Here is a 25,693-nt window from a genome sequence, read left to right on the forward strand (position 1 = left end):
AATGATTTTCCAATTTCATTTAATATTATACTATTTGCATTTAAAACTTGTTAAATAATGTAAAACTTAAAGCAACTAACTTCTGAATATAAGACAGATTAGCTATACCTTTCCAGTGTAACTGATAATACAAGCGATCTAATGGTGATAATTATCACCAGTAGATTGCTTGTGGAACAAGGGCAGAAATAACACCCACGCCCTGAAAAAGAATGAATGGTTTCCTGAATGTTACATAACTTCTTGTCACAGGGCTGTGCACATCATAAGATATTTGTTTTAGGGTACGCCTTATCATCGCTGTGACGAAAAAGTATGGCCACTTTTTGATGTGTGTTGCATAACTTCGTGTAACGGGCTCTGCACATAAGATATTAGTAACCATATTCTTTGTGTATATGACTTACTGTAAAGATGGCATATGCGACGAAAAATTTAGAACCACATTTTTGTTCTTATAATTGTTTGTTGCTTTAATGTCCCAAAATACATTATCCAGGTTTATGGATATTTGGTTAGTTTCAAGTTATTTAACGATGTTTCAACAGCAGAATTTGTGTGGTGTTGAATGAAATTATCATGAATGCTTTGTAGTAGTACTGTATCCAATATCAGTATCCTTGTTTTAACACAAATAATAATGTACACAAAATCTCCGTAATAATTAAATAGCGGAATACGTGAAAAAATATACAGACCATAGGTAATCATGACTTGGTACAGTCTCAAGGGAAATGTGAGTGCATAGAATAAAATGCAGATCATGAGTATTCCTGATTTGAAACAAACTTTAGGAAAACGGTAGGGGGTCAGAAGAATTATGTACAATCTTGGAAATCCTGCTAACAGGTTCTATGAAAATGACACTGTCTGAGAAGGAATCTTTCTTATGTAGCTCTGACTTGAAACAGGCTACAGAAGTGGTTCTTCATTTTCAGACTTTGGCCACATTTGACTTTTCTTATTGTTTTTAAAGCCACAAGGTTATGAATGACTCTAGCTTACTGAAATGCCATGAAAATTTATTAAAAATCCTACTAGATTAGGCCTGCTATTGCAAACAGGATCATGTCACTATTGTTTTAATAAAATTAGTGATTGGTGAGACATTTGATACAGCTTTTCAATATTGATTCATTTATGTTATTATAATTCATACATCAGCTAGTAGGATATGTTTAGAATATAAATAAGCACACAAACAACTATTAATAGTGTTAATAGTTGTTTGTGTACCTATTTATATTCTAATACACTACACGGTATGCAAAGTTTTAAGAATATGTTTAATTTCTTGATTTGATGTTCTTCATTAACGTCACAGTTGCTCACAGCAGTCATTACTACAAAATATGGAGAAGTTCTGGATAGGTCCTAGAGTGGTGTAGGACAAGTCCTCGATAGTGTTTGTGTAATTTTATTGGTCATGGAGAAGTCCTGAAAGGATGTGTGGATGTCATAAAGTGGCGATGGGTTTTATCCTATGCGGGTCAGTTATTTTGGATTCGCTTATGTTTGATTGGTATAAGTTACATTGGATTAGGTTGTGTTGTATTGGCTTAGGTAGGGTTAGGTTGGGATAGGTTAGCTAATGTAATTTTAGGTTGCTTAGGTTAAGTTATATAAGGATGTTATGTTCTGCGATGGTTTACATTCTCCTGAAGAATATCTAGCGTGTTCATTCGGTTGCCTTGGGGATGTCCTGGAGAAGTTCCCTCCCCCAACTGCCTATATGGCGTATAGTGGGGCAGCTTTAATGTTTTTGCTTTTTTGGAACATAAATGGCCGAAACATGTCACCACGCAACCTTTGTACATTGGCAGTAATTTTCTAAAATCTACATTTAATGTTTTAGTTAGGCTTTTGTGGTGTATTGACGGGAAAAGCGAAATATTTTTCTTAGTCTTAACCACAACAGAACGCTCATCCACAAGCTAGAAATAACCGGAACGAGACACAAATGTAAAAATTGGGAACGAAACCTTGTAGACACCCTGTACTTCCTCATACTTCTGCCTGTGTTTGCTTCTTCTTGGCCCACAACCTGTTCTTTACTTCCACCCCTAACCCCTCACTCCCCCACTACATTCTTTTAATTACTACGTCAGTGGTTCTTCAAAAAAAAAGAACGCCCTTTCACTTGTTTCCGGCGTTGCTGTGACGAGGTAAGCTGATGCGTAGAAATCCAGAACAATTTCCTTTCAGAGTAAAATGGAAGGCCAGTCCATGCGGAGCTTTTATTGAATTTTATATTTGTAGATTTACTAATAGTTTCATTATTTCCGAATATTAACTAAATATATGGTACAGAGCCGTTCTGCATAAGCTGATTGTAGCTTAGCAGTCAAGAAATTCGCCGACCCTTCATTTATTGATTCATTCATTAGCTGTACACGAGGTTAACCGTGTTAGGTTAGAATATGTCGAGCTAGCTACGGACTTCGAGCTTGTTCTTTTGAAGTTGCTATTTGAAAATGTTAGAATTTTATAAATCGTCGGGTATTTGTCAAATTCTTGCATAATCAATTGATACGGGGTAAAACATTGCGTTCTGTAGCCCACGTATTTGTCAATTTCGTTGTGCATAATGATGAATTTCCCCAGTAGTGCCAGAATTCACTACTGTGCTGAATTATTAAAGGACGAAAAAACGTTTAAATTATCATGAAGTGAATTTCGTACACAATTCTAACCAACAGCTTTCTCTCAAGGCCAACTTCCTACGCAGAAGAGGTTTGAGTGACATCGTAGCTGGTTTTCGACGTAATACATCATTTTCTTGTCAGGTGCATTGCAATCGTCAGATACTTGGTTTAATGGAGCGTAGAAACAAACTTCAATAAAGCCGATTATTCAGTTATGACACGTGTATTATGCAACATTCTCGTTGGATTCAGAATATCGATTAAACTACAGGCGTTCGCGCTCTTAGGAACATTTAGACGGTCGTAAAGCGAGTCGCTGTGTCTCCATTCAGACAGTGTTGTAATCGGAGGTTACGTTTACGAAATACCAAAAAATAAAGAAAAGATCAACAATTTTATTGCCCCAAACGAAATGTATATGCACCATAAATAAATCAAATGATTCCATACGCTATTTAAAAAACCTGTAGAATTTTGTCCAAAACACAATAGTACCTAAATTATAATTTTTTCCCTTGTCACAAGTGATTCCAGGGCATCAGATAGATTAAAGTACATTTTGTGGGGATTGGGGCGTGGAGGAGGCCTCAGAATCCTCTGCTTCAACATGAGGGTCCTAGTTTCTTAAACCGTCGAAAGGTATTGGGTGAGCGAGTTCGCATTCGGATGAAGGGTGTGTCCTTCGTTATGAAAGTTAACATGAGCAAAATTTTGTAAAGCGAAGATTGATTTCATCGGTTTAATCAAAACCCACAGTGCAGACCGTGTAAATATTGTATATGCATTTGCAGTTAAGAATAGTCTCTGCCACGGTAATTATTAACTTTGCTTTAGAAATCACCATCTGTAAAGTATGAATTGGATATGTCAGCGTATCGTGTAAGGTGTTAAAATACTGGCTCGAAATATAAATACCATAAAGAGAAACACAGCCCCATTAGACGCTGCTATAGGAGAGCAGAGTGAATGCGACGTTTCGGGTCCTGAATGCAGGGCTGAATAACAGTATGAAGGTAGGATATAAATCTTTTGAAGGTGCTGCAAATTTCACGTCTTTTGGAGCCGTAATAACAGGTTACATTTGTTTTATGGAATTCGTGAAAAGCAGGCGGAAGATTATAATATTCTTGCTACAGTTCAGTTCAAAATATTTTGTCGTCCTGTCTGCTATCTAAAAACGTAAAGGTTTTCGATATGCTGCACGACTGTAAAAAAAATGGTCTCTCATGGCAAAGAAATAATGGAATAGCTGAATTAGTAACTGTGTTACGAATGGGACGACTAGGGTTCGATTCTCTGCAGTGCTGCTATTTTTCTATTCGCTATAGCATGGGGCTCTCCGAACTCCCCTATTCAATGGATATTTTTGGATTTATCCTTCCGGCTTGAAGGTAACTTCTCCCCCCCCCCCCTCTTGTAGTGCCTAGGTCAAGAACGTGTGGAATTAAACCTCCATCACGTCGTATTTGACCATGGAGTGGTGCTTAATTCTATGAGGGACCAGCTTTATCACTACAAAGATTAAGGGTCCTGAGGGTAATATCTGGATCTAGGAGGGAAGAAATAACAGGAGAAAAATGGCATAATGGATAGCTTGCATCTGGTGTTTACCATATATTATCTGGGAGTAATTAAATCTGGAAGTATGAGATAAGTACCTACAAAATTTTTATTGGAAAATGAGAAAGGGACAAACTGCTTGGAGGAAATAGATGGGAGGAAGATGTTAGTATAAAGATGGCATTCTTCTTGGTTGTGATTTTGGCCTACTTTTTGGTCTAGTGTGATTTGGCTGCAATAAAAAATCGGTCAAATAGTGAGCTCTGTTGTAGAGGTATGAGATCCAGCAAGAAAAAGCTATTCTATTTTAAGAAAATATCGTGTGTAGTGAATATATATAGCAATTTTAAAAATTCTGATGTGATATATTTCAAGAGTAATTGTTGGGCTGGATTTATTGGTTCTTATATTTTTTATCTTGCCAAATTTTTCTCTGACTCAAGTAATGTATATATCAGCATCCCGTCCCAAACCCAACCCTGATGTCCACACCACGGGGGGAGGGGGGAAACATCCCTAGAGATAACTAACAGGGCTTTGCTCCACCAAAGAAACGAATATTCTGCTGTTGGCTGCACTGCAGTGAGGTGATGACAAGTGTCGCTAACAGTTTGTTTTGGGCACCAGGCAGCGCCCTGTCACATTCATGACCTTCACTCGCGTAGTGCTGTGTGGGTAGCTAGTTTCTCATTTCTGTTACTTGTGGGACGAAAATGGATTCTGCAAGTTAAAAATACGTTTGAAATGCACTTTTAGGGACTTCATAATAGGGGGAGAGACACAAGAATTGACCATATGCCTCACGAGGGTTGGAAGACTGGATTTGTTTCTGTGATGAGTTTAATTTTTGTTTCAGAATGTTATACAGAGCCTTGGCTTTGAAAGGGTTCGTGATATACTTGAGAAAAGATGACTACACGAGTTATTCATATACTTCAAAGACGTCTGATTGAATTTGAGGAGACGTAATATTCTCATTGAATATATTATATTCATGAAAGCAGGTGTGTTATTAAGGATGGTGAAATGCAGTCTTTATCATTTACGCATTTCAGCACATGCCATCATCAGGTCATAATGTTTGCTTTCTTCGGTAAGTGCACTGCTGTTCTGTACTTAAAAGCATAATGACATTGGTTGTAGTCAGTGAAATGGCTACATTTAGGCATTTCTTACGCTTTTGCTCTTCATGTTGCTGTGTGATTTATTTATATTTAATTGTGTGTGTGTGTTATTTTAATTATTGCAAATGGGCTTGTACTTCTTAAGTCTCATTATAATTTGTTTTAAAATTTATTATGGTTAAATTGCTGTTTAGTATAGTCTTACATTAGAATGTGTTAATTCTCCATATTTTATAGTGTCTAAATAGTGCATATTGTTTATTTGATGTTTTTCTCATTATCCTTGTTGTGTTTGTAGTAATAATGTCAAACATGTATCATGTAAAACTCTTTCAGGTTTTAAATTAACTGATGAAGAATATTGGTGCAATTACCATTGTGATTTCCATGCAAGTGAAGTAGTCATGTTCCAGGTGAAGTGGCATTACAACAGCAACAGTGACAAAAATTGATTTGAAATAGAAAATGTGAAAGGATACAGTAATTGGAGCATGTTTCCTATGCCCATTGAATATAAAGCAAAAGATTTTGGTACTAAAATTACTTTTGTGAGAAAACTGATGAGGACCTGACAAGTGGAAACATCCACATGACAGGGAAGCTGTGGATTGTCTTCCCCTCAAAGTTTCCTCCATTGCCCTGTTGCACTTGAATAAATGAGAAGTATTCATGGATATGCATAGTTTATGTAATTTCTACTTTTGTTAACTGTAGTTGCAGAAGAATTAATTTTAATTTCTTGTACATTGTCATTGTCACCACTGATATGTGTACTTCGGCTGATTGGAAAATGTCAGACCAAAACATGCATTCAACACATCATAAGGTATCGCATTAATATGATATAAACAATTACCTCCGTCAAATATTACGGTGTCTTTACGTGCTTTGGCTTGTCTACACTAACATTTGTAACCACACTTTTTTTTTTGTGCAGCGTTGCTCATAAAATAAAGGTAAGTTGAGATATGAGGTCCTCACAGCGACGTGTGTGAAGATGGCTGCTTTGTGGAGTGTTGATCCCTATAGTATTGTAGATAAATTCCAAATCCTACAGACATAAAGTTTACTCACATTTCAGAGATGTTTGCTGCCCACATCATCAGGACAGTCAGCTACAAATTTCACATCTTGTCAGAAAGTAGGCGAATGAGTGTGAAAGCGTAAACATAGATTTATGTCTATCAAAATTAAATATCCTTGTTTGCTTACACTGTTTTTGTAAATGTTCCAGGTCTGTGATGCTGACACATGACAAGGACTTGATTTCATCACCATCTGCTGTAACAGCGAGCGACTACTGACACACAGCTGTATGAAGCAGGTAATTTAACAGTTTGAGGTTTCCATGATAGTGAAAATGTGGATTGTAGTCTAATGGGTTGTGATGCTTGTAGGTGGTTACCAATGTATTAACTACCATCAAAACCTCAGACATCATATAGTTAAATAAAACATTGTAATCTGAGACTTTTGAGGTACATGGGTAATGGACAATAGTACACAAAGATAAACTTTGTGGTCTATATTCCTTTCCCATCTTTGTTGCTTTATTGTATCAGAGATGTTTGTGGTTCTCTCATGTAGCACACAAGATATAAGAAGCAAAGTCATATGAAAATTGGAAGATTAAGCCTAAAATTAAATAATAGTACTCAGATGTTAATGTAATTAGCTAAGGAGAGTTGGCCAGTCCTGTATATTACAGCTTCATTATAATTTTTAGAATCTGTTTGAAAATGATTACAATTTTAAATAGGAGTGTGATACAAAGGCCAGTTAATGAAGGTGCCTTCATCATTGGATCATAAGTAATAGAACAAGTAATACTTTGTAAATAATTTATATGAAGTACAAGTCACTTGTTCAGCTCCATGCAGTTCATTGTTTCTTGCAGAACATTACCACATAGAACAGTAGTCTTACATGAGACTGTAACCTGCATTTTGCAATAAATTTGGCCTTTCCCACACTTTTCTCTGTTACCTGTGATTTTGTTGACAAGTCAGAAACTTTTGTTTTCACTTCTAGAAATGCATGCATGGCCTCTTGTGCAACAAGAAGAGACTACTGCTCATATTACAGCTGACCTAAGGACACAAGAGGATGCTGAGCAGCTAGTCCTACATTATGTTGGATTATAGATAGAAGCATCTGCACGTTGCGCCTTTGTGTGAGAGATGCGTGTTTGGAATAAAACATTGTGCAGGAAGAACTTTATTATGCTTGTAGTAAGCTATCTCAACAGCAGACATTTATGTATAGTTAATTTGTTCCTTCTGCAGAATTTTGGTATGAAATCTAGAGTCCATTAATTCTGATCATCGCCTATTTCTTGTTGCAGGCCATGGATTTTATTAAGAAAGTTGTCTGATTAGGAACTTTAATTTTTGTCTGAAATTTTTTGATTTACACTATAAATGTATCTGATAATGAACTTTGTTCAAATCTCACTAATTTTGTGGTACATTGGAACTTGATGTTTCATTCGGCCAGCATAGTGTGATGAGAGGATATTAAGAGTTTTGATTAAAATATTACCATGGTAATAGTTGTGTCACAGGATAAGAAAATTTTTTATGGAGACTGGAATAAGAGAAACTTGTGTGTTCTTTCTTGCTTTTTTGGTTAATGCGAAGATAGATTTACATGCACTTGAAGCATTGTGGTACACTATCAACTTGAAGCATGTTAAGTTAAGTTAAGTTGTTGTACAGTTGGCAGAGATGAAGATGATAACCAAGTAAGAAACTTTCTGGTGTCTGTATAATTGTGACTAGTTGGTAACTGGAATATGTTAGAGAAATGCATAGACTATTCCTAGTGACAGTGCCTTCAGAAATATGTGAACACCATATTTTTAGGGAGAATGCCTTGAAAAATACATTCTCAATTGGAAGGTTTAAAAAATACTGAAATGCAGGTAGTATGTAGTAGTAGGTGTGTATTGAATTGTCAGGTAAATATTTTTCTTGCTGAAGGAAAGTCAAAGAATGTGTGGTGATTGTGATTGTTGAGTCTGCAGACGGAGCTGGCTTTGGCTCATATTGAGATTGCTTTTTTGAAAACTGCAGAAAATACCAGTTGTAGTTGTAGCAGTAACTGTTCATCCTCTTTGTGGACCAACGTTAAAGCAAAAGACCGACGCAGAATCAAAAGTCTTTCCTCCGTAAATGATAATGTGAATGTAAAACTGACAAAGAAGTTTGAGCCTCTAAGTACGGAGCCAAAAATTGTTGCTCAGTTGAAGAAAGATGAGAATCCTAAACCTAAAAATAAAAAATATAAGAAGGTTCTGCTTCTAGGCAGTAGCCATGGTAGAGGGTTGAGTGACTGGCTTCACGCAGTCCTGGGGTCTGAGTATGCTGTCACCAGTATATTCAAACCAAATGCTGAACTTCACAATGTTGCCAAAGACCTGAAAGCACTCAGTAAAGATATGACTAAGGATGATCATGTAACAATATAGTGGATGGACCAGGAAATAGCCTTGATTTGGACAGAAATTATCAAATTGGAAAGGACTTGAGCTACATTGCGAACGACAGCATAAATACAAATGTTGGATTTGTTGGCCTTCTCTGGCGTCATGACAAGCCTCATATGAGTATCTCTTTGAAAGCTGCCGTAAGCAATGTCTAAATTCCCTTTAGCAACGTTTAATCTTACACCTACAGTTAGTTTTCCCACAAGAATTCAAAATAGCTCCAACTCTGCCATTGATAATATTTTTGTAGATAGTTACAGGTTAGAACACATTTCGATTAAACCAATAATGAATGGGCTATCTGATCATGATGCTCAGCTATTAGTTATAAAAAACATAAACCGTATTTCTAACTTTCTCAATGATAAGAAGGTAACTAGAGTGATAAATGAAGTGACTTTAATTGAATTTATACAACATCTGAGTAGTGAAGATTGGGAATTATTACTCAATGGTGGTGTTATAGTTTTGAAGTTCAATTCTTTTCTAAAGATCTTTATAAGAATATTTGAAAAAGTTTCCTTACTAAAACAGAGAAAAATTGTCTGAAACCAATGTACGGATAACTAAAGGCATCAAAACATCATGCAATTATAAGTGAGCTCTCTACCTAAATAGCAGGACCAGTAATAACCAACTGCTGAAGCAACACTATAGAAAATATTGCAAAATTTTAACTCAAGTCATTAAAGAAGCTAAATGCATGCATTACAATAAATTGATAATAGTCTGAAAATAAAATAAAAAGTGTTTGGAAGATTGTAAAAAAGGAAACTGGCAAACAATCTAGAGACATTGAAAGCCCACCAATAATGTTAAATAATAATAGAGTAAATGATCCTAAACTTATAGTTTACTATTTTAATACACACTTTTTAACGATTGTAGAAAGAATGAACAGCAGTGATACCATAACCCCAAAAACCGAAGATGCAATGAAGTTCTGGGCTAAGGCAGTTCCTAAGTCATTTCCGAATATCAATCTTATTCCTACCACACCAAATGAAATTAAAAGTATAATAGCTTCTCTCAAGTCAAAAAACTCATGTGGTTATGATGGAATTTCATCTAAATTAGCTAGTTTACTTTACTTTACTTGCCTCCACTCTGTAGTGTCATATGGATTAATCTTTCTGGGAAATTCAGCAGACTGATATTGTTTTTACATGCAAAATAAAGTAATTAGAATAATGGCAAGTGTCAAAAGTAGGGGTTCTTGTAGAAAATTATTTCGTAAATTTAATATACTTCCGCTTCCAAGTGAATTTATACTCTGCTTGCTATCATTTGTGGTGGAAAACTTGGATAAATTTAAAAGAAATATAGATGTACATAATTTAAATACAAGATGAAAACATGATCTCTTATGTCCCAAATGCTAACCTTACTATATATCAAAAAAGAGCGTACTATACAGTTATCAAGTTATTTAATAATCTTCCACCAACAATTAAGTCTAAATTATGGTATAAAAGTATTCAAGCCTGCATTGAAAGATTACCTCTTCATTCACTCCTATTCTGTAATGATTTCAACTCTGCTGAAAATTTTTAAGCTTTATGTACATCTCTAATCTATATGTAAAGTAAGTTTTGTATTTCTTTTTAAAGTTCTGAGGTTTTTGTATACTAATTTGTAAAGTTATTTTTCATACTTGTATTGCAGAATCTGAAGTTTATGTACATTGATATGTGAAATACGTTCTTGTACTTGCATCGAAAGTTCGGAACTTTTATGTATATTGTATCCTTTGGTTTAATCCTAGGAAGGATCAATGAAATGTAAATAAACTCTACTCTACATACTTTGGCCACAAGTACACAGCTCCTTTGTTCTATTCCTTGTGAGAGAACTGCCCCAAAAAAATTCCCACAAATTCAAAGTCAATTTAAGTGAAAAATACTGAAAATGGCACAAATACTTCAGTAAGAGTTATTACTTAACCTAAATTTATGCCTTTCGACAATTCGAATGCGTTACGTCAAGTTGCTGCCCCTGAAGGGGGCTGCTGCGCCATCTGGCGGCGAAGGCTATAACTAATGGGCCCGCGAAACATTTTCTGTCCCATATACCTCCTCGCATATCCTATTCCCCGGATACAAGCCTGGCAACTGAAAGTTACACACATTTTACTTGCAGCGCCATCTGGTGGCAAAGGTTTGAACTAATGGGCCCGCGAAAAATTTTCTGTGCCGTATACCTCCTCGCATATCCTATTCCCCGGATACAATCCTGGAAACCGAAAGTTGCACACATTAAGATGCAGCGCCCTCTGGCGTCAAACATTTGAACTAATGGGCCCGCGAAAATTTTCTGGCCAAGTGCATTGCACCGCCACCTAGCGGGAAAAATGGCAACTAATGACCATAAAATTTTTCCGACCCGGTAGATTAGTTCACATTTTTGCCACCAGAGGGCGCTGCGCTTTAAATTTCCTTTGGCTCGGTAGATTAGTTGAAATTTTTGCCACCAGAGGGCGCTGCAACTTAATGTGTGCAACTTTAAGTTACCAGGATTGTATCCGGGGAATAGGATATGCGAGGAGGTATACGGGACAGAAAATTTTCGCGGGCCCATTAGTTCAAACGTTTGCCACCAGATGGCGCTGCAGCTTAATGTGTGCAACTTTCAATTTCCAGGCTTGTATCCGGGAGATAGGATATGCGAGGAGGTATACGGGCCAGAAAATGTTTCGCGGGCCCATCAGTTATAGCCTTCGCCACCAGATGGCGCAGCAGCCCCCTCCAGGGGTAGCAACATGACGTAACGTATTCACATTGTGGAAAGCCATAAATTTAGGTTAAGTAATAACTCTTACCGAAGTATTTGTGCCATTTTCTGTCTTTTTCCCTTAAATTTATATTTAGTGCTATTTTGAAAAATCTACAAAAGTACTATTATGAACATAAAGATTTGAGATGGCATAACTTTTATTTTTAACATTTTGCATTATGATGAATATGTACCCAGATACTGTATTTTCTGACTGCAGTAGGATGCCTTGCAGGTTTTCCTGAATCTGCCTGTGTACCTTTGAGCTGATTATTTCACTAGACAACAGACTATCAGCTTCTGATAAAGGTTTGTGAGATTGTTAGCTGAAAACAGCTTTGCAACAACATATCTGTATGTGTTACAAATAAAGACAAAAGCCAGTTAAGTATAAATAATTGCAAAGAATGCATTTGGAAAATAAAGAGTGAAATTTAAAAATTAAATGCTCACAACACTTTATTCTAAATAGAATTTATAACTTGTGTTGGGCAAGGCCGTGGTCTAGGCAACACGGAGTTTTCCCCCGGGGGCTTCTTCCCCGGTTTCTCCGTGGCATCCCAAGAATTACTCCATTCACACACAGAAGAAGGTAATGGCAAATCACTTCTGGATCATCTGCCAAGAACGTATATGAACAGGTCCCAGTCCGAGAAAAGGATGGAAGGATCCTGTTCATATGGACCTGTCGTCAGACAGATCACTAAATAAATAATAAAGTTAAATGAAAGTTATATGCAATGGTTCATACCCTTCAACCGCATTGTTAAAGTGAGTAAACAAAGGGACTAGAAACAAAAGAAAAGGTTTTCAAAGGCCTTCCATAAGCATAGCATCATTAAAAAGTACATATGAAGTGAATTCAAGCACATTTGTAACTGATAACACTTTTGACAGAATTCTTTGCTAGTTCGGACTGAATACATTTTTACCCAAAACATGTAGTATCTGAAACAAATCAAAGTACAATAGAAGAGTGCAAAAATTACCATAAATAGGAGATTCATAATTAGTAAACTTTATTTATTATATAGGTCATCAAATTAAGGATGTAGAGGTTGACAGGATTACACATCATTTCAAACAATCACACTGTTTAAGGCATTCTAGAAGAATTTTTTGATGATAGAATTTGAGGTTCTCATGGAAGGGAGTAAGTACTTCAGAAATGCTTGCAGGCTTCCATCAGACTGGGTGTTGCAGATAGGGTAATGAACATTAGTGCTTCATCAATTTTGAGTGGTTTTTCAACTAGCTAAGCATACAAGTGTGTTACCTATTCAAGAAGGACTTCATTCCATGGAGTCAAGTAAGTGTATGCAGTAATATGTGTCGTGGTTTGTTTCTGCACCTTAGACTTCCTAACTTGCTGGCACACCATACAATACCAAGGCTTGTCAGCATCTACATCACTCTTAGTGATATTGGCACATTCCCAATGGAACCACCAATCACAAACATCACACGTCACACCTCCTTTGACTTACCTTCAGCAAGAACCACATTTGCCTGACAATTCAATACACAGCTACTACTACTACTATTACATACTACCTCTGAAGCCAAAATTACATAGCTATAAGTAGAAAGACGCCATTTTTAATTTCTTTCTCGGTATCCAGGAAACAGGATATGCGAGGAGGTAATGTGTGCATGTAACTTTACTGAGTTACAGCACAGTTTACTAGTTATCTGCGCTACTGATTTTCTGGTACTACACCGTGGCAGCCAAACCCTTCATTCCGATTTAATTTCTCGTCTTATACAATATTATACTACACAGCAACTGAGACTACTGACGCTGAAAATAACTTTACATGGACTTGAATTTATCTAAACTGAAAAATTTTTTGTAAAGAATTTCAAATCTTTAGTTTGTCTGCTTCATAGCCTTTGTATCTGTGAATTTAGTACTGACAGAAAATATTCCTTTCCATATACCTCTTGAAAAATTATTCTATGATGGTGGCCTGTTGAATCAAATGAAAACATAACCTGTGAATGTAGGACTGAGATTCTGATGGTGGTGAGTATGAAGATCACACTGATGATGGCAGCAGCAAACACCTCTGAAACGTTGATAACCTTCTACAAATCTACGCAGTGCAACAACCCATAGGTTATCTTCATAACCTGTGATGCTACTACTTTCACTAGGAATGCAATATAAAATAACAGAGAATTTGGAATGTGCGTGATTGAGAAGTGATAGGCGTAATCTTACCTGGAATGCCATCGCTATGTATTGATGCGGGACAGTCTCACTATGTATCCAGCACCCACATTATCACTTCAAGCAATCTGACTACGAATGTGGGGTGTATGTATATATCAGTAGAGTCTCTAAATACTCTAACAGACTGTCTCATTATGATTACAGTGTCTGTATTTCTGGAACATTGCTATTGGGAAGTGATGCCAGCACTGATTTCAAGATACTCAGACTATGGAGTAGTGCATGCGTACACACACACACATACAAACACATCAAGATATTCTAAATGGGACTGCTGTATCTGTACTTCTCAAGATTCTTAAGAATTCTGTATCTATGAATCCTCCGGAGACACTCAGCATGAGTCCAGTTTCCGTATTTTTTAAACAATCCAATTGAGAATGTGTTGTTCAAGGCATTCTCCCTAAAAATATGGTGTCCACATATTTCTGAAGGCACTGTCACTAGGAATAGAGTCTATGCATTTCTCTAACATATTCCAGTTACACATATCCAGCAAAGATGCTCAGCACTTCTATAGTATCATAAACATCAACTTCAAATGTGCCAAAAAATTAGTGAGATTTGAACAAAGTTCATTATCAGATACATTTATAGTGTAAATCAAAAAATTTCAGACAAAAATTGAAGTTCCTAATCAGACAACTTTCTTAATAAAATCCATGGCCTGCAACAAGAAATAGGCGATGATCAGAATTAATGGACTCTAGATTTCATAACAAAATTCTGCAGAAGGAACAAATTAACTATACATAAATGTCTGCTGTTGAGATAGCTTACTACAAGCATAATAAAGTTCTTCCTGCATAATGTTTTATTCCAAACACGCATCTCTCACACAAAGGCGCAATGTGCACATGCTTCTATCTATAATCCAACATACTGTAGGACCAGCTGCTCAGCATCCTCTTGCGTCCTCAGGTCAGCTGTAATACGAGCAGTAGTCTCTCCTTGTTGCACAAAACTGCAAGAGGCCATGCATGCATTTCTAGAAGTGAAAACAAAAGTTTTTGACTTGTCACCAAAATCACAGGTAACAGAGAAAAGTGTGGGAAAGGCCAAATTTATTGCAATATGCAGGTTACAGTCTCATGTAAGACTACTGTTCTATGTGGTAATGTTCTGCAAGAAACACTGAACAGCATGGAGCTGAACAAGTGACTTGTAAGTAAAGTAAAAGTAAAGTTTGTCCCACTATACGCCATGTAGGCGCTGGGGGGAGTGGAGGTATAGCTCCTACTCATTCTTGACCTCAGCACTAGAAGGGGGGTGAGTGGTCAGCATCACGCCCCAGCTGGCTTTACCCCCGGGAAAGGACCACCGTACCCATTGTAGAGGAGGCTGGGTGGGCCCCAGAGCCGGTCTGGACACAGAGGCTAGAGGAAAAATCCTCTTCCCCCATCAGGGATTAAACCCCAGTCGTCCAGCCCGTAGCTAGTCACTACACTGACTGACCTATCCCGGCTCATACAAGTGGCTTGTACTTCATATAAATTATTTACAAAATATTACTTGTTTATCTCATTATGATCCAATGATGAAGGCACCTTCATTAACTGGCCTTTGTATCACACTCCTATTTAAAATTGTAAACATTTTCAAACAGTTTCTAAAAATTATATTCAAGCTGCAACATACAGGACTGGCCGACTATCCTTAGCCAATTACATTAGCATCTGAGTACTATTATTTCATTTTTGGCTTAATCTTCCAATTTTCATATGACTTTGCTTCTTATATCTTGTGTGCTACATGAGAAAACCACAAATATCTCTCATACAATAAAGCAACAAAGATAGGATAGGAGTATAGACCACAATGTTTATCTTTGTGTACTATTGTCCATTACCCATGTACCTCAAAAGTCTCAATTACAATGTTTTACTGAACTATATGAAGTCTGAGGTTTTGATGGTAGTTAATACATTGGTAACCACCTACAAGGTTATGAAGCATCACAACCCATTAGACTACAATCCACATTTTCACTATCATGGAAACCTCAAACTGTTAAATTACCTGCTTCATACAGCTGTGTGTCAGTAGTCGCTCGCTGTTACAGCAGATGGTGATGAAACCAAGTCCTTGTCATGAGTCAGCATCACAGACCTGGAACATTTACAAAAACAGTGTAAGCAAACAAAGATATGTAATTTTGATAGACATAAATCTATGTTTACGCTTTCACACTCATTCGCCTACTTTCTGACAAGATGTGAAATTTGTAGTTGACTGTCCTGATGATGGGGGCAGCAAACATCTCTGAAATGTGAGTAAACTTTATGTCTGTAGGATTTGGAATTTATCTACAATACTAAAGGGATCAACACTCCACAAAGCAGCCATCTTCACACACGTCGCCGTGAGGACCTCATATCTCAACTTACCTTTATTTTATGATTAATTTTTATATAAATTAAATTTCTGCTTGTTTCTTTGGCACAATATGTTAGCGTCTTGTACAACTGGCATCTCTCTTCACCAGAAATTATTTCTTCCCCACGACCCAGTAACCCGCAGTCAGCAGGAAAAAACAAAGCCGTTACTTTAACGCGACATCTTTTGATATGTATTCGAATTATAGTTTAGCAAATCTAAAAGAAAATTGTGATTGATTCGTTAACAAGAGGTTTACATTGTTCATATTTTTGTTAATTTATGTGTATGTCTATGTTGGAAAGTGTATGCAGTGTGTGTGGTCAAGAGAATAATCAGGTGTTTGAACTAAACGTACGTAGAAATGAGTATTATGAGCAACGCTGCACATAAAAAGAGTGTGGTTACAAATGTCGGTGTAAGACAAGCCAAAGCGCGTAAAGACACCGTAATATTAGATGGAGGTAATTGTTTATATCATATTAATGCGATACCTTATGATGTATTGCATGCACTTTTTGGTCTGACATTTTCCAACCAGCCGAAGTACACATATCAGTGGTGAAATCTGTGATCGGAAAAGATGGTTAAGTAAATTCAAAATAATAATTGCTAATTAAACTTTTATTATTACAAAAATGACAGTGAAATACCGAAACTCCATAGAATTCAAAAGTTGTTTCTTCCTTTCTTGAATAGTGATGTGACAACTCTTTTCTGTAGTCCCTCATAAATGGCACCAACAACCATAAAAACTTGTTTCGTTTACAGATCTTGTTACAGAAGAGTCAGTGGTGAAGAAGGGATTCGTCTCACCTGAGGATGTGCTGCGGCTTCCAAGAATAACAGATAGTTAGTATTATGATTGTCCTTGAATATCACATTGTAGTGAGAGTTTCTTCTGCTTGATAATGTGATTTTTTTTTAAAACATTTCAGATTATTTGTGCTCACCTGAAGCCAATGTATATGATATTGACTTCACACGTTTCAAAATTCGTGATTTGGAGAGTGGTACAGTGTTGTTTGAAATTGCAAAGCCACCTCCTACAGGTATCGTATAACTTATAACAGTTGCATATAGTGTATGTTGCATTATGATTGTATTTAGTAGAACTTGTCAGTGTTGGTGTTTCTGTTTTCATTCACATGAAGATTCAGAAGAGGCTGATCCAGAACCAGAACAAGAGGAGTTGGATCCCAATGCTGGTCGCTTTGTCAGATATCAGTTTACACCACAGTTTCTTAAATTGAAGACTGTGGGAGCTACGTAAGTATTATATGAACAAGAATATAAAAATTAATCTTTATAGAAATTTTTCTAGCATCATTAACCCACAATTTCTCATTATATTCATCACTATTCTGATACCATATAGTGATTATGTATTAATTTTAATGAAAAGTGATTTTATTTATACTGTTACTGAATGTGTTATTTTATGCACCTTTATATTAAAACTTTATCCAAAATCCAGTTGAGAGATTAGCACTTACTCTGAAGATACTGTGTCCAGTTTTTGGCCCTGAGGCTGGCGATCATGACTGATAAACAGAGTAGCTGCAGATCTACTGAAAAAGCAGTCATGGACAAGTAACAAGTGGTGGTCATCCAGCTTTGGGGTTGGATGGGATCTTAACATGCTCTTGTGAACATGGTAATGAACCTTTGGGTTTAATAAAAGGCAACTCCTTGACTGTTAGTTTCTCAAGAAGGACTCTGCTGTGTGGAATTATTATTAAATATTTAGAAAGTCTCGCATTTCATATAAAGGAGTTTTGTTGCAGTGTGGAGTTCACAGTGGGCAATAAAGCAGTGAGCAAGTTTCGAATGATTGAACGTCATTTCTTCAGGGACAAGTTGCTCAAGAGTTTTGACTTTGAATTTGGATTCTGCATTCCAAACAGCAAGAACACTTGTGAGCACATCTATGAGTTCCCCACTCTTGCACCTGATCTAGGTGAGTGACCCATCCTTGTGCAGTTAAGGATCCTGAAAATTGTAATTTTAGACCATTTGCTCTACTCCTTGGCAGTCTTCAAAGATAATAATAGGCAGGGATATCAAGAACTTTTCTATTTCATTGAAACTCCATCAAATAAATAAATGGTAACAGTAATTTCCATGACACTTGACATTAGGGGTCTGTGCTTAATGCTGTTAAACAAATTTATCAAAAAGTACTCTTTTAGAAAATGATATGACATAAAACTCAGATTCCGGTAAGTCATAAAATGTTGCTGAAGCAGAAGTTTTCTTTATTTTACATAAACAAGAGCAGTCTGTGGTTCCACTGTCGACTAGAACTGCAAACAATATATTTGTATCTGCAAGAAATGGCCATCTCCTGTTGGGATGCAGAGTTGAATATAGGTATTGTTTGTTGTGGACTGCACTTTCTTTGGCATTCTCCCATGTGTTGAATTAATGTGTGTTTATTTACAGTCAAGGAGATGATATCTCACCCCTTTGAGACACGTTCAGACAGCTTCTATTTTGTAGATGATCGTCTCATCATGCACAATAAGGCAGACTATGCATATGATGGTGGACTTCAGCAGTAATTTATCATACAGACAACATTGTTTACTCCCTCCATTGCTCATTTGGACCATATGGTATTTAAGTCACATTCCACATTATTTATTATTTCATTCATATAAGTACCATTGTTATTCAGTTTTTACATTTTTGTTCAGGTGTCATCTTTATATATGAACAGAAGTGTCATGTCAAGTTGTGTAACTGGCAGCATGAAAATTCTGCTGACATCTTTCCCAGATTATGTATGCTCAGAGAGAGGCAGAAATCTTGCAGGGTCTTTGTTCAGCATTTGCTTGAATAATGTTTCAGAATTAATTCAGCTGGTATACTTCTCCTGTAGTTGTAAGGAAGAGACATTTATTAAGACAAAGTTACATGGAATACAAGGAGTGGGCCTGGTTAAAACAGGGGTATGTTGATGATCTCATTTAACATTGTTATTGTATTATGATTTAGCAGTGTGAAAGTACATAGGTCCCAAAGTCTCTGAATATTATGTAAAGTATTATGTACTCTAACTTCTTGCAGACATACCTATGGATATTTTTAGTGTGTTAGCCCTATACTGGTTGAATGGCATCTAATTAAATATGAATCTAATGCTATATATTCACCTCCAGTAGACCTGTGATTGTTTTGTATTTTCTGCATCCTGTAAGTCAGTATAGCATGTTCCATACAAGGGTCATTCAGTGGCCTCATAGAGAATGTCTTGTTTTACATAAGAGGGAAAAACCATTGGAGAGATGCATTTGGGAGGACAGGATTTCTGATTTTTCCATCAAATGTACCAAAGAGACTTGATCTAACATTAGACCACTGGTACAAGAGGTATTCTCAGGTCTCTGCCATTAAGCATTTTATATTTCATTATATCCCCGTAAATGTCCTTCATCCCTTCACACAAACACCAAAATAAACCTTAACAAAGGTACAGGGCTTGGGGCAAAAACTCTGAGACAGTGGGGAAATCAGTATTATAATGGTGGTGATAATACATATTTTCATGTCTTGATTGGGATTTGAAGGTAAGACTGAACAGCTGTGCCCATCCCTTCATTGGTTACAGAAATATGTGTAATATGACCTGAAACATATACAGGAATAAAGAAATAAGACCCATCTTCCTCCAGTTGATTGTTGTTTCTGCACAACACTTTCTGTTTGTGAACAAAAAATTGAAGTTATTCCCTCAGTCTGTGATTTTGCAGATCATTGTTCCTCTATGAAGGGTCTCTTCCTTTCTCAGTTGATCTGTATATGCTAGTAACTTGCTGTAATTATTACATTCATTCTTAAAGATATGACAGGTGATTGTGCACAGTTAATGAAGTCTGTGGTATAAAGTAGGGTTTGTCAGTTTTTAAAAACCAGTTTTTTTGGATACATTTGTAAAATTCGAAAACCGGTTTTAGGTACTAGAATTAATATGTAAAAATTAATTAATTAAAAACGTTAACATTTTGACCTGAAATTGCCTCGGGCACAAGCATATTGTAGTAAAACTAATCTTCATGAGTCAGGCTGAAATTAGTTCCAAATTATTAAATGGTTTAGAAGTATGAATCCAAGAAAGAAGACAAGTTGGATTGGTAACCCTTTTGCTATATTTACAAAATCCACAAAACATTTCAACAAAGAAATCTAGTGTATTTCCACTAGCTTCAAAACTCAATATTATTAAGTTATCTGGAAAAATATTGTCTAGAATATATCCAAATTCTTGTATGGAAACGGATTCTGATGAAGAATATATCAGAGACGGAGAAACCATTAATCAGGGCAATGCTCTAAAAGAAGACGTGGAAAAATCAATTCATAGGTTTCTTGAGGAACCTGAAGAAATAATATCAAATCCGAAGACACTGAAGGCCGAATTTTCAGTATTTGAGGAAACCAATAAAAGAACAAAGAATTTAGATTTATTATTTGATGCCCTGAAAATGATAAAACTAAGTTCAGTAGCAGTGAGAGAGTATTTTCTATTTCAGGCAATTTTGTATCTAGAATAAGAACAAGATTAAGTAATCGTTCAGTGGACATTTTATGTTTTTTGAAATCATATTTCCTGAAGAAAAATACTAAATGAAATAAAAATTTATAATTTATATTTTGTACGGATTTTAGTTATTTTAGTTTTCTTTTATTTGGTTTTGTATGGAGTATATTTTACTTTGTTATATTTTTGTAGTTCCCTAAATATTAAATAACTGAATAATTTTAAAATAAGCAAATATTTTTTTACTGTTTTAATTATATTTCGTTTTTTTGTAAAAATTCGAAAACCGGTTTTTTCAAAAGTCGGTTTTTGTATAAACCCTAGTATAAAGGAATGTTTCTCATGTATTTTGAAAAGGACTCTTTGGGGATGACAAAAATATAAAATGGTATCGAATTATTTTGTTTTCAAGAAGTGTCCCCTGCACTTCCTCAGTTGTCCCTTCTTGTACTCCATCAACAGTTCGGTAAATGAAATGTAGAAATTTCCAGTGTGTTTACTATCAAAGCAGATAAATGACTGAGCTTTCTGTTTGTCACATTTAAATCCTGTATGTAAGATGATATCAACATAACAAAACTAAATCAGTTCCATTAAATTGTATTCACTTCTGTGACTATGATGGGGCAGTAGCTTCCTATAAATATTCACAAGTTGACATGTTCCTTATATGTATGATCAGTAAAAGCATCAAGATCAAAGCAAAATGGGTTTAGTGTTAGCTTTATGCGTGTGAAGTTATATGAATCCCATTGAGGTAAGGTATATGATGGCCAACCGTGAGGATGTCACAATGAGGATAAGACACTTCCTTTGTACACTGCAAGTTTTATTGAGGTATGTGTGGAGCCATAGTTCATAACATGAGATCTGAGGTTCTCACAGCATTGAAGATGTCAGTGTTGGTCTTCTGGGTTGTAATATGGCTTAAGGTGGAGGCAGTACATTCTTCTGGAATGTTGGTATCTACCTACATGTCCACACAGCATTACAGCCTAGAACACCAGCGTTGGCATCCTTTGTAACATGGTTTACACTAGATCCTAACTGTCTCGATTAAACAATGTGAAGACCCATGCACATGATGTAAGAGCAAGTAGAAGCCACTGTAATTTGAAATTTGGACTATCAATTTTATTGTGCTTTTCTCATCATCCTAGAATTTCTGGGGGAGAGAACTTGTAACTCCCTCACCTGTACAGACAGCCCTCATTTTATGAGTTCAGGCTACTCAAATCAAATTAGACTTTACACTTCTTAATTTGTATGTTATCTTGTAAAATGTAAGCCAAACAAAGTTGTAAATGGTAATGTGATACAGGTCTTACACTCCTAGCATTAAAGGTACTCATTAGTTCCCAAAACATATAATTAAGATAATGTTAATATTTTTTTACATGATGAACAATTTTATTTTGCCATATGACTCTCTCATAAATGCAGGCACTTTACAGATCTTGTTTTGGGAAAATGGTTAATTTAGAAGGGGCCTATGAAACATGTTATAGATGAATTAACAGAAGTCTTTTCATATATAACTGTTCAAATTGTTTGAAATCTAGGATGTGACAGAAAATTATTTCTGAATAGTTATGAGTGAACATTTAGATTGCACATTAAATTTCCAAACTCCACAATGTCTGGGCAAAATTAGAAAATGTTCTTGTTCTGTATTATTGCAATTTGTTTTCCTCATGATGTGACACCCTCATTTTCCATCTAACCAGCACTGTAGATGCTATTTACTTACTAGACTGGTAGAAACATCATTCCTAGACTCTTAAAGCATTTCAACCAGTGTTGTTTGACCATAGGTTTCAGTATTTTTGTTTCCCTTCTATGAACTTAATGCAGAAACTTTACTCTTCCTTAGTGCATTCCACAACTGGAAGTGGATACTTTCAACTGTAATTAGAACATTTGTCTTTGCTTTTTGGAAACCATGTTCAGTAGACTAGACCACTCAATATCTGTGTTAGCTAAACAAACTAGATACTGAGAGCTGATTGTGGCTCTTATTGATTTCTGTTGTTTGAAAATAGAAGAAAATTACGTATCACTTAAATAATATCACATTTCAAAGAAATTATTTTTTTTAACACTAATGATAATGTTTTGGCACCAATAGAAAATATTCCAACATTAGCATGGCATTGGTGCAAACCACGGTTCAGTGCATCATTAAGTCTGTATACACACTTCGTAAACACAGTGAAACTCGTGCTGTCACGAGCTTCTTTCTCTGCCCCTCTTGATATATTTGTGCACACATTACATTTACGTGTTGAAGAGGGACACTTTTCACATTGTGTGGGGAGGGAAAAAATAGAATCTGAACTTGTGCCTTAACATGATCAGTCAGTCAGTCATTGTATTTAATGTGAAACGACAGACTGTTATCAAACAGAAAAGGAACTTCACCAATATTTTGCAAACAAAAGATGACAGCTTATATTAGATCTTGAGTTTCTTTATGTGCATACACTAATATTTTATTGTGATAGCTACATTGTTAGTGGTGTACAGTTTATTCCTCCAGAAAGGGGTCTTAAATGCTCCCATGAGGCATAAAACTTATTTTCCTTATTGTTACAATCAAATTTTCACTGGAGGCACAGCATTTTATTGAATTTAAGTTATGAAATTTGCAACAGTATATGACCAACTCTAAGAAAATATATTGTAAACATGATGTTACTCTATTAAAGGCTGTACTTTTTCCATTGCAATCTCATCTCTTTCCTGTGTTTTATTCAAAAGATACAGGAACTCACTGTCCTGACTTGGATTTTCATATCTTTCATTCAGATCATAACACCACTTTCCAATGTTATGATGGTTAGAATACCATATACTTCATGAGGAACAAGTTCATCAGTGCAAATAAATGATTCTCCTAAAATTTACTACTTATTACTTATGTCAGGCCACAAATTGTCTTTAGATCTCCAAAAATCTTGGGTGTAAATAAATATTACAAAATGAAAGTGCTGGCCAGTAGTTATGTACTTTTTTTGCAGAAACTTCACTACAATAAAATAGATCTTTTAAAACATTTATACAAGTCTGTTACTGATTCTCAGAATAAAAAATGATAAAATTTAAAAGGCTCTGATTACATAATAAAAAGACTCAAGCATCATCATTTAAAATATGGAGCAAGGTTCTTTCAATAATGCACAATTAATATAATTTCTGAAAAACCAATCATAACATTTCATACTTTTTTCGTAAGTGATGACTGGTTATACAGAATGGCTTCCAGTTGTACCATATACTGAAGCTCTGATCTGTATGACAGAAGTAGTATGTACTAGCCAATCATTCCTCTCCCCCCCCCCCTCTCATCAACGCAAAAACAAGTTTAGAATGGTACTCCAGAAAATATTTAGGTGCCAAGATGAACTCAAGTCTGTTACATGCTGAACCCTGCCCTTGCTCCTAAAAAATTCTGTTCTTCCATCTTTATTTGTCTTGTCCTTGTGAGAACAATTTAGTAAGAAGGGTGCTGTTGCTTGTAAAGATGGTGTGATTGGTTGCTTTAGTGGAAAACTGCACTTGTACATGGTCCTATTCATTCCTTAACCCTATGAAGCTGAAACTTGCCTCAATATTTATATATTCAGTTCCTACCTCAAAGAAAACATAATCGATGTCCATTACAAGGTCTCAACTGGTTACAGCTATTTACTCTCGAGACTCATGACACCAATGAATACACTTTGTGGGCAAAATGCAGAATTACTGACCGTCACAGCAAGCAGTGCATATAGTTACCATTGGTCCTTAAGGGTTAATAACCCTCAGAAAGGACACACTGTTCCTAATGGGGAATGGTGAGCAATATATACAATTGTAACTAGAGTGGATAATCGTTAAACCAAAAGTAGCAATCTTCTCACTACAGATAGCCCTCGATTTACGCTGGGATGTGTTCCTGGACGAACCGCCGTAAATTGGAACGATTTTATAATGTAAATCGATGGGAAGTCAATGACGCGTTCCCAGCACCTAAATATTGACGAGTAATATAATGGCATTACATTTAAAGCTCTGAAATAACGTAAATAAAATAAAGGGAATTTAAAAAATAGATCTTAAACACTTACAATCAGCGATGGCGTGATGAAGCGGCGTTAGTACTCTGTCGAAAACCCTGGTTGAATATCGTCATGTTTTCTTAAAGAAGGCACGTAGTGTGGACTGTCGTGATTTCTTCTTTCTTTCTTTCAAAAGTTTAAAGCGCCAGAAATGAAATTGTATAAGAGCAAACTCGCATACGCAAAACTTTGCATTTCACAAACTGCTTTTATCGATTCATCGATCTCATTGGAGCAAATTCTCGTTAACGAAACATACGTAATTGCAGAGATGATTGTATTTATAATTTTTATTCAAAATCAGCGATGTACGAGTTAGTATAAGAAGCAGTACGAGAAACATTGTAAAACGTTATAAATAATAGTAAAATATATTTCTTTTCACTCTTTGGCTTTCTGGTTTCAAAATCGGCGCAAATGGAGGGCTACCTGTACCTCATTATCACCAATGTTTTTGTACTGTGTTCATTTTAATCTTGGATTCAAAAGCAAATGAGCTGGGATAATCAATAAAGTGACTGGGTACAAGCTGGACAACCAAGACTAAATTCTCTCCGGGATCTTCCTCTGCATTACCACATCCAGACCAATTCTGGGCTCCTCCCAGTCCCCTATCCAGTGTACTTTGAGATGAAGCTGACCACTCATCTGTAAAGCCTGAAACTTTATTTAACTCAACACCGTAAATATGCTTCCATGTTACAGTGATTATGAACAGGGCAACGTTTCCTTTATGTAATGCTGTACAGTACTTTTACTTAATTTGACATGAATGAACAGTGAGCTTCAAAGCAGAACACCTTCAAAGGCAAATTAACAAATAGCAGAATAGATGGTATGGACATGTTTT

General features: G+C 36.0%; 1 protein-coding gene, 2 long non-coding RNA genes and 1 pseudogene across 8 annotated transcripts in view; 3 read left to right on the top strand and 1 right to left on the bottom strand.

Moving 5' to 3' along the window:
• LOC110840222 (uncharacterized) overlaps positions 1-7,944 on the top strand; it is a 33,348-nt gene extending 25,404 nt beyond the window's left edge. Inside the window, exons 1-4 of one of the 5 annotated variants that reach the window (XR_015537278.1) lie at positions 2,148-2,165; positions 5,062-5,298; positions 6,564-6,653; positions 7,361-7,944. This is a non-coding gene — a long non-coding RNA (uncharacterized LOC110840222). Of the gene's footprint in view, positions 1-2,147; positions 2,166-4,762; positions 5,299-6,563; positions 6,654-7,360 lie in introns of those variants that run through there. The other 4 variants (XR_015537276.1, XR_015537275.1, XR_015537277.1 and 1 more) reach the window with 4 other exon arrangements.
• Positions 7,945-8,339: 395 nt separating this feature from the next.
• Positions 8,340-10,620, top strand: LOC147872454 (uncharacterized; annotated as a pseudogene).
• Positions 10,621-12,583: 1,963 nt separating this feature from the next.
• Positions 12,584-25,106, bottom strand: LOC147872455 (uncharacterized). 2 transcript variants are annotated; one of them, XR_015537273.1, is made up of 3 exons: positions 24,853-25,106; positions 15,844-15,933; positions 12,584-14,812 (listed from the first exon to the last, which is right to left on the bottom strand). It is a non-coding gene; the product is annotated as an uncharacterized LOC147872455 (long non-coding RNA). The 2 variants fall into 2 exon arrangements; XR_015537272.1 differs by lacking the exon at positions 24,853-25,106 and adding an exon at positions 16,212-16,351.
• On the top strand, positions 16,525-23,472 carry LOC110840219 (protein unc-119 homolog B). Its single transcript, XM_022085094.2, has 6 exons — positions 16,525-16,664; positions 16,972-17,052; positions 17,139-17,252; positions 17,355-17,469; positions 17,988-18,160; positions 18,646-23,472. Exons 1-6 carry the CDS (start codon positions 16,565-16,567, stop codon positions 18,762-18,764), a joined length of 702 nt encoding a protein of 233 aa, XP_021940786.2. The 5' UTR covers positions 16,525-16,564; the 3' UTR covers positions 18,765-23,472.
• Positions 25,107-25,693: the final 587 nt, after the last annotated feature.

The sequence above is a fragment of the Zootermopsis nevadensis genome, unplaced genomic scaffold (assembly GCF_977971745.1).
Source record: "Zootermopsis nevadensis isolate Lab colony 2312 unplaced genomic scaffold, Znev_1.0 Znev_ptg000027l, whole genome shotgun sequence".
Lineage (NCBI taxonomy): Eukaryota > Metazoa > Arthropoda > Insecta > Blattodea > Termopsidae > Zootermopsis > Zootermopsis nevadensis.

Excerpts from the sequence above, each read along its gene's own strand:
- LOC110840219 (XM_022085094.2), top strand. The coding sequence starts at position 16,565 with ATGAGTATTATGAGCAACGCTGCACATAAAAAGAGTGTGGTTACAAAT. Across the intron at positions 16,665-16,971 it reads CACCGTAATATTAGATGGAG|ATCTTGTTACAGAAGAGTCA; the intron begins GTAATTGTTTAT and ends TTTCGTTTACAG. Across the intron at positions 17,253-17,354 it reads TGCAAAGCCACCTCCTACAG|ATTCAGAAGAGGCTGATCCA; the intron begins GTATCGTATAAC and ends ATTCACATGAAG.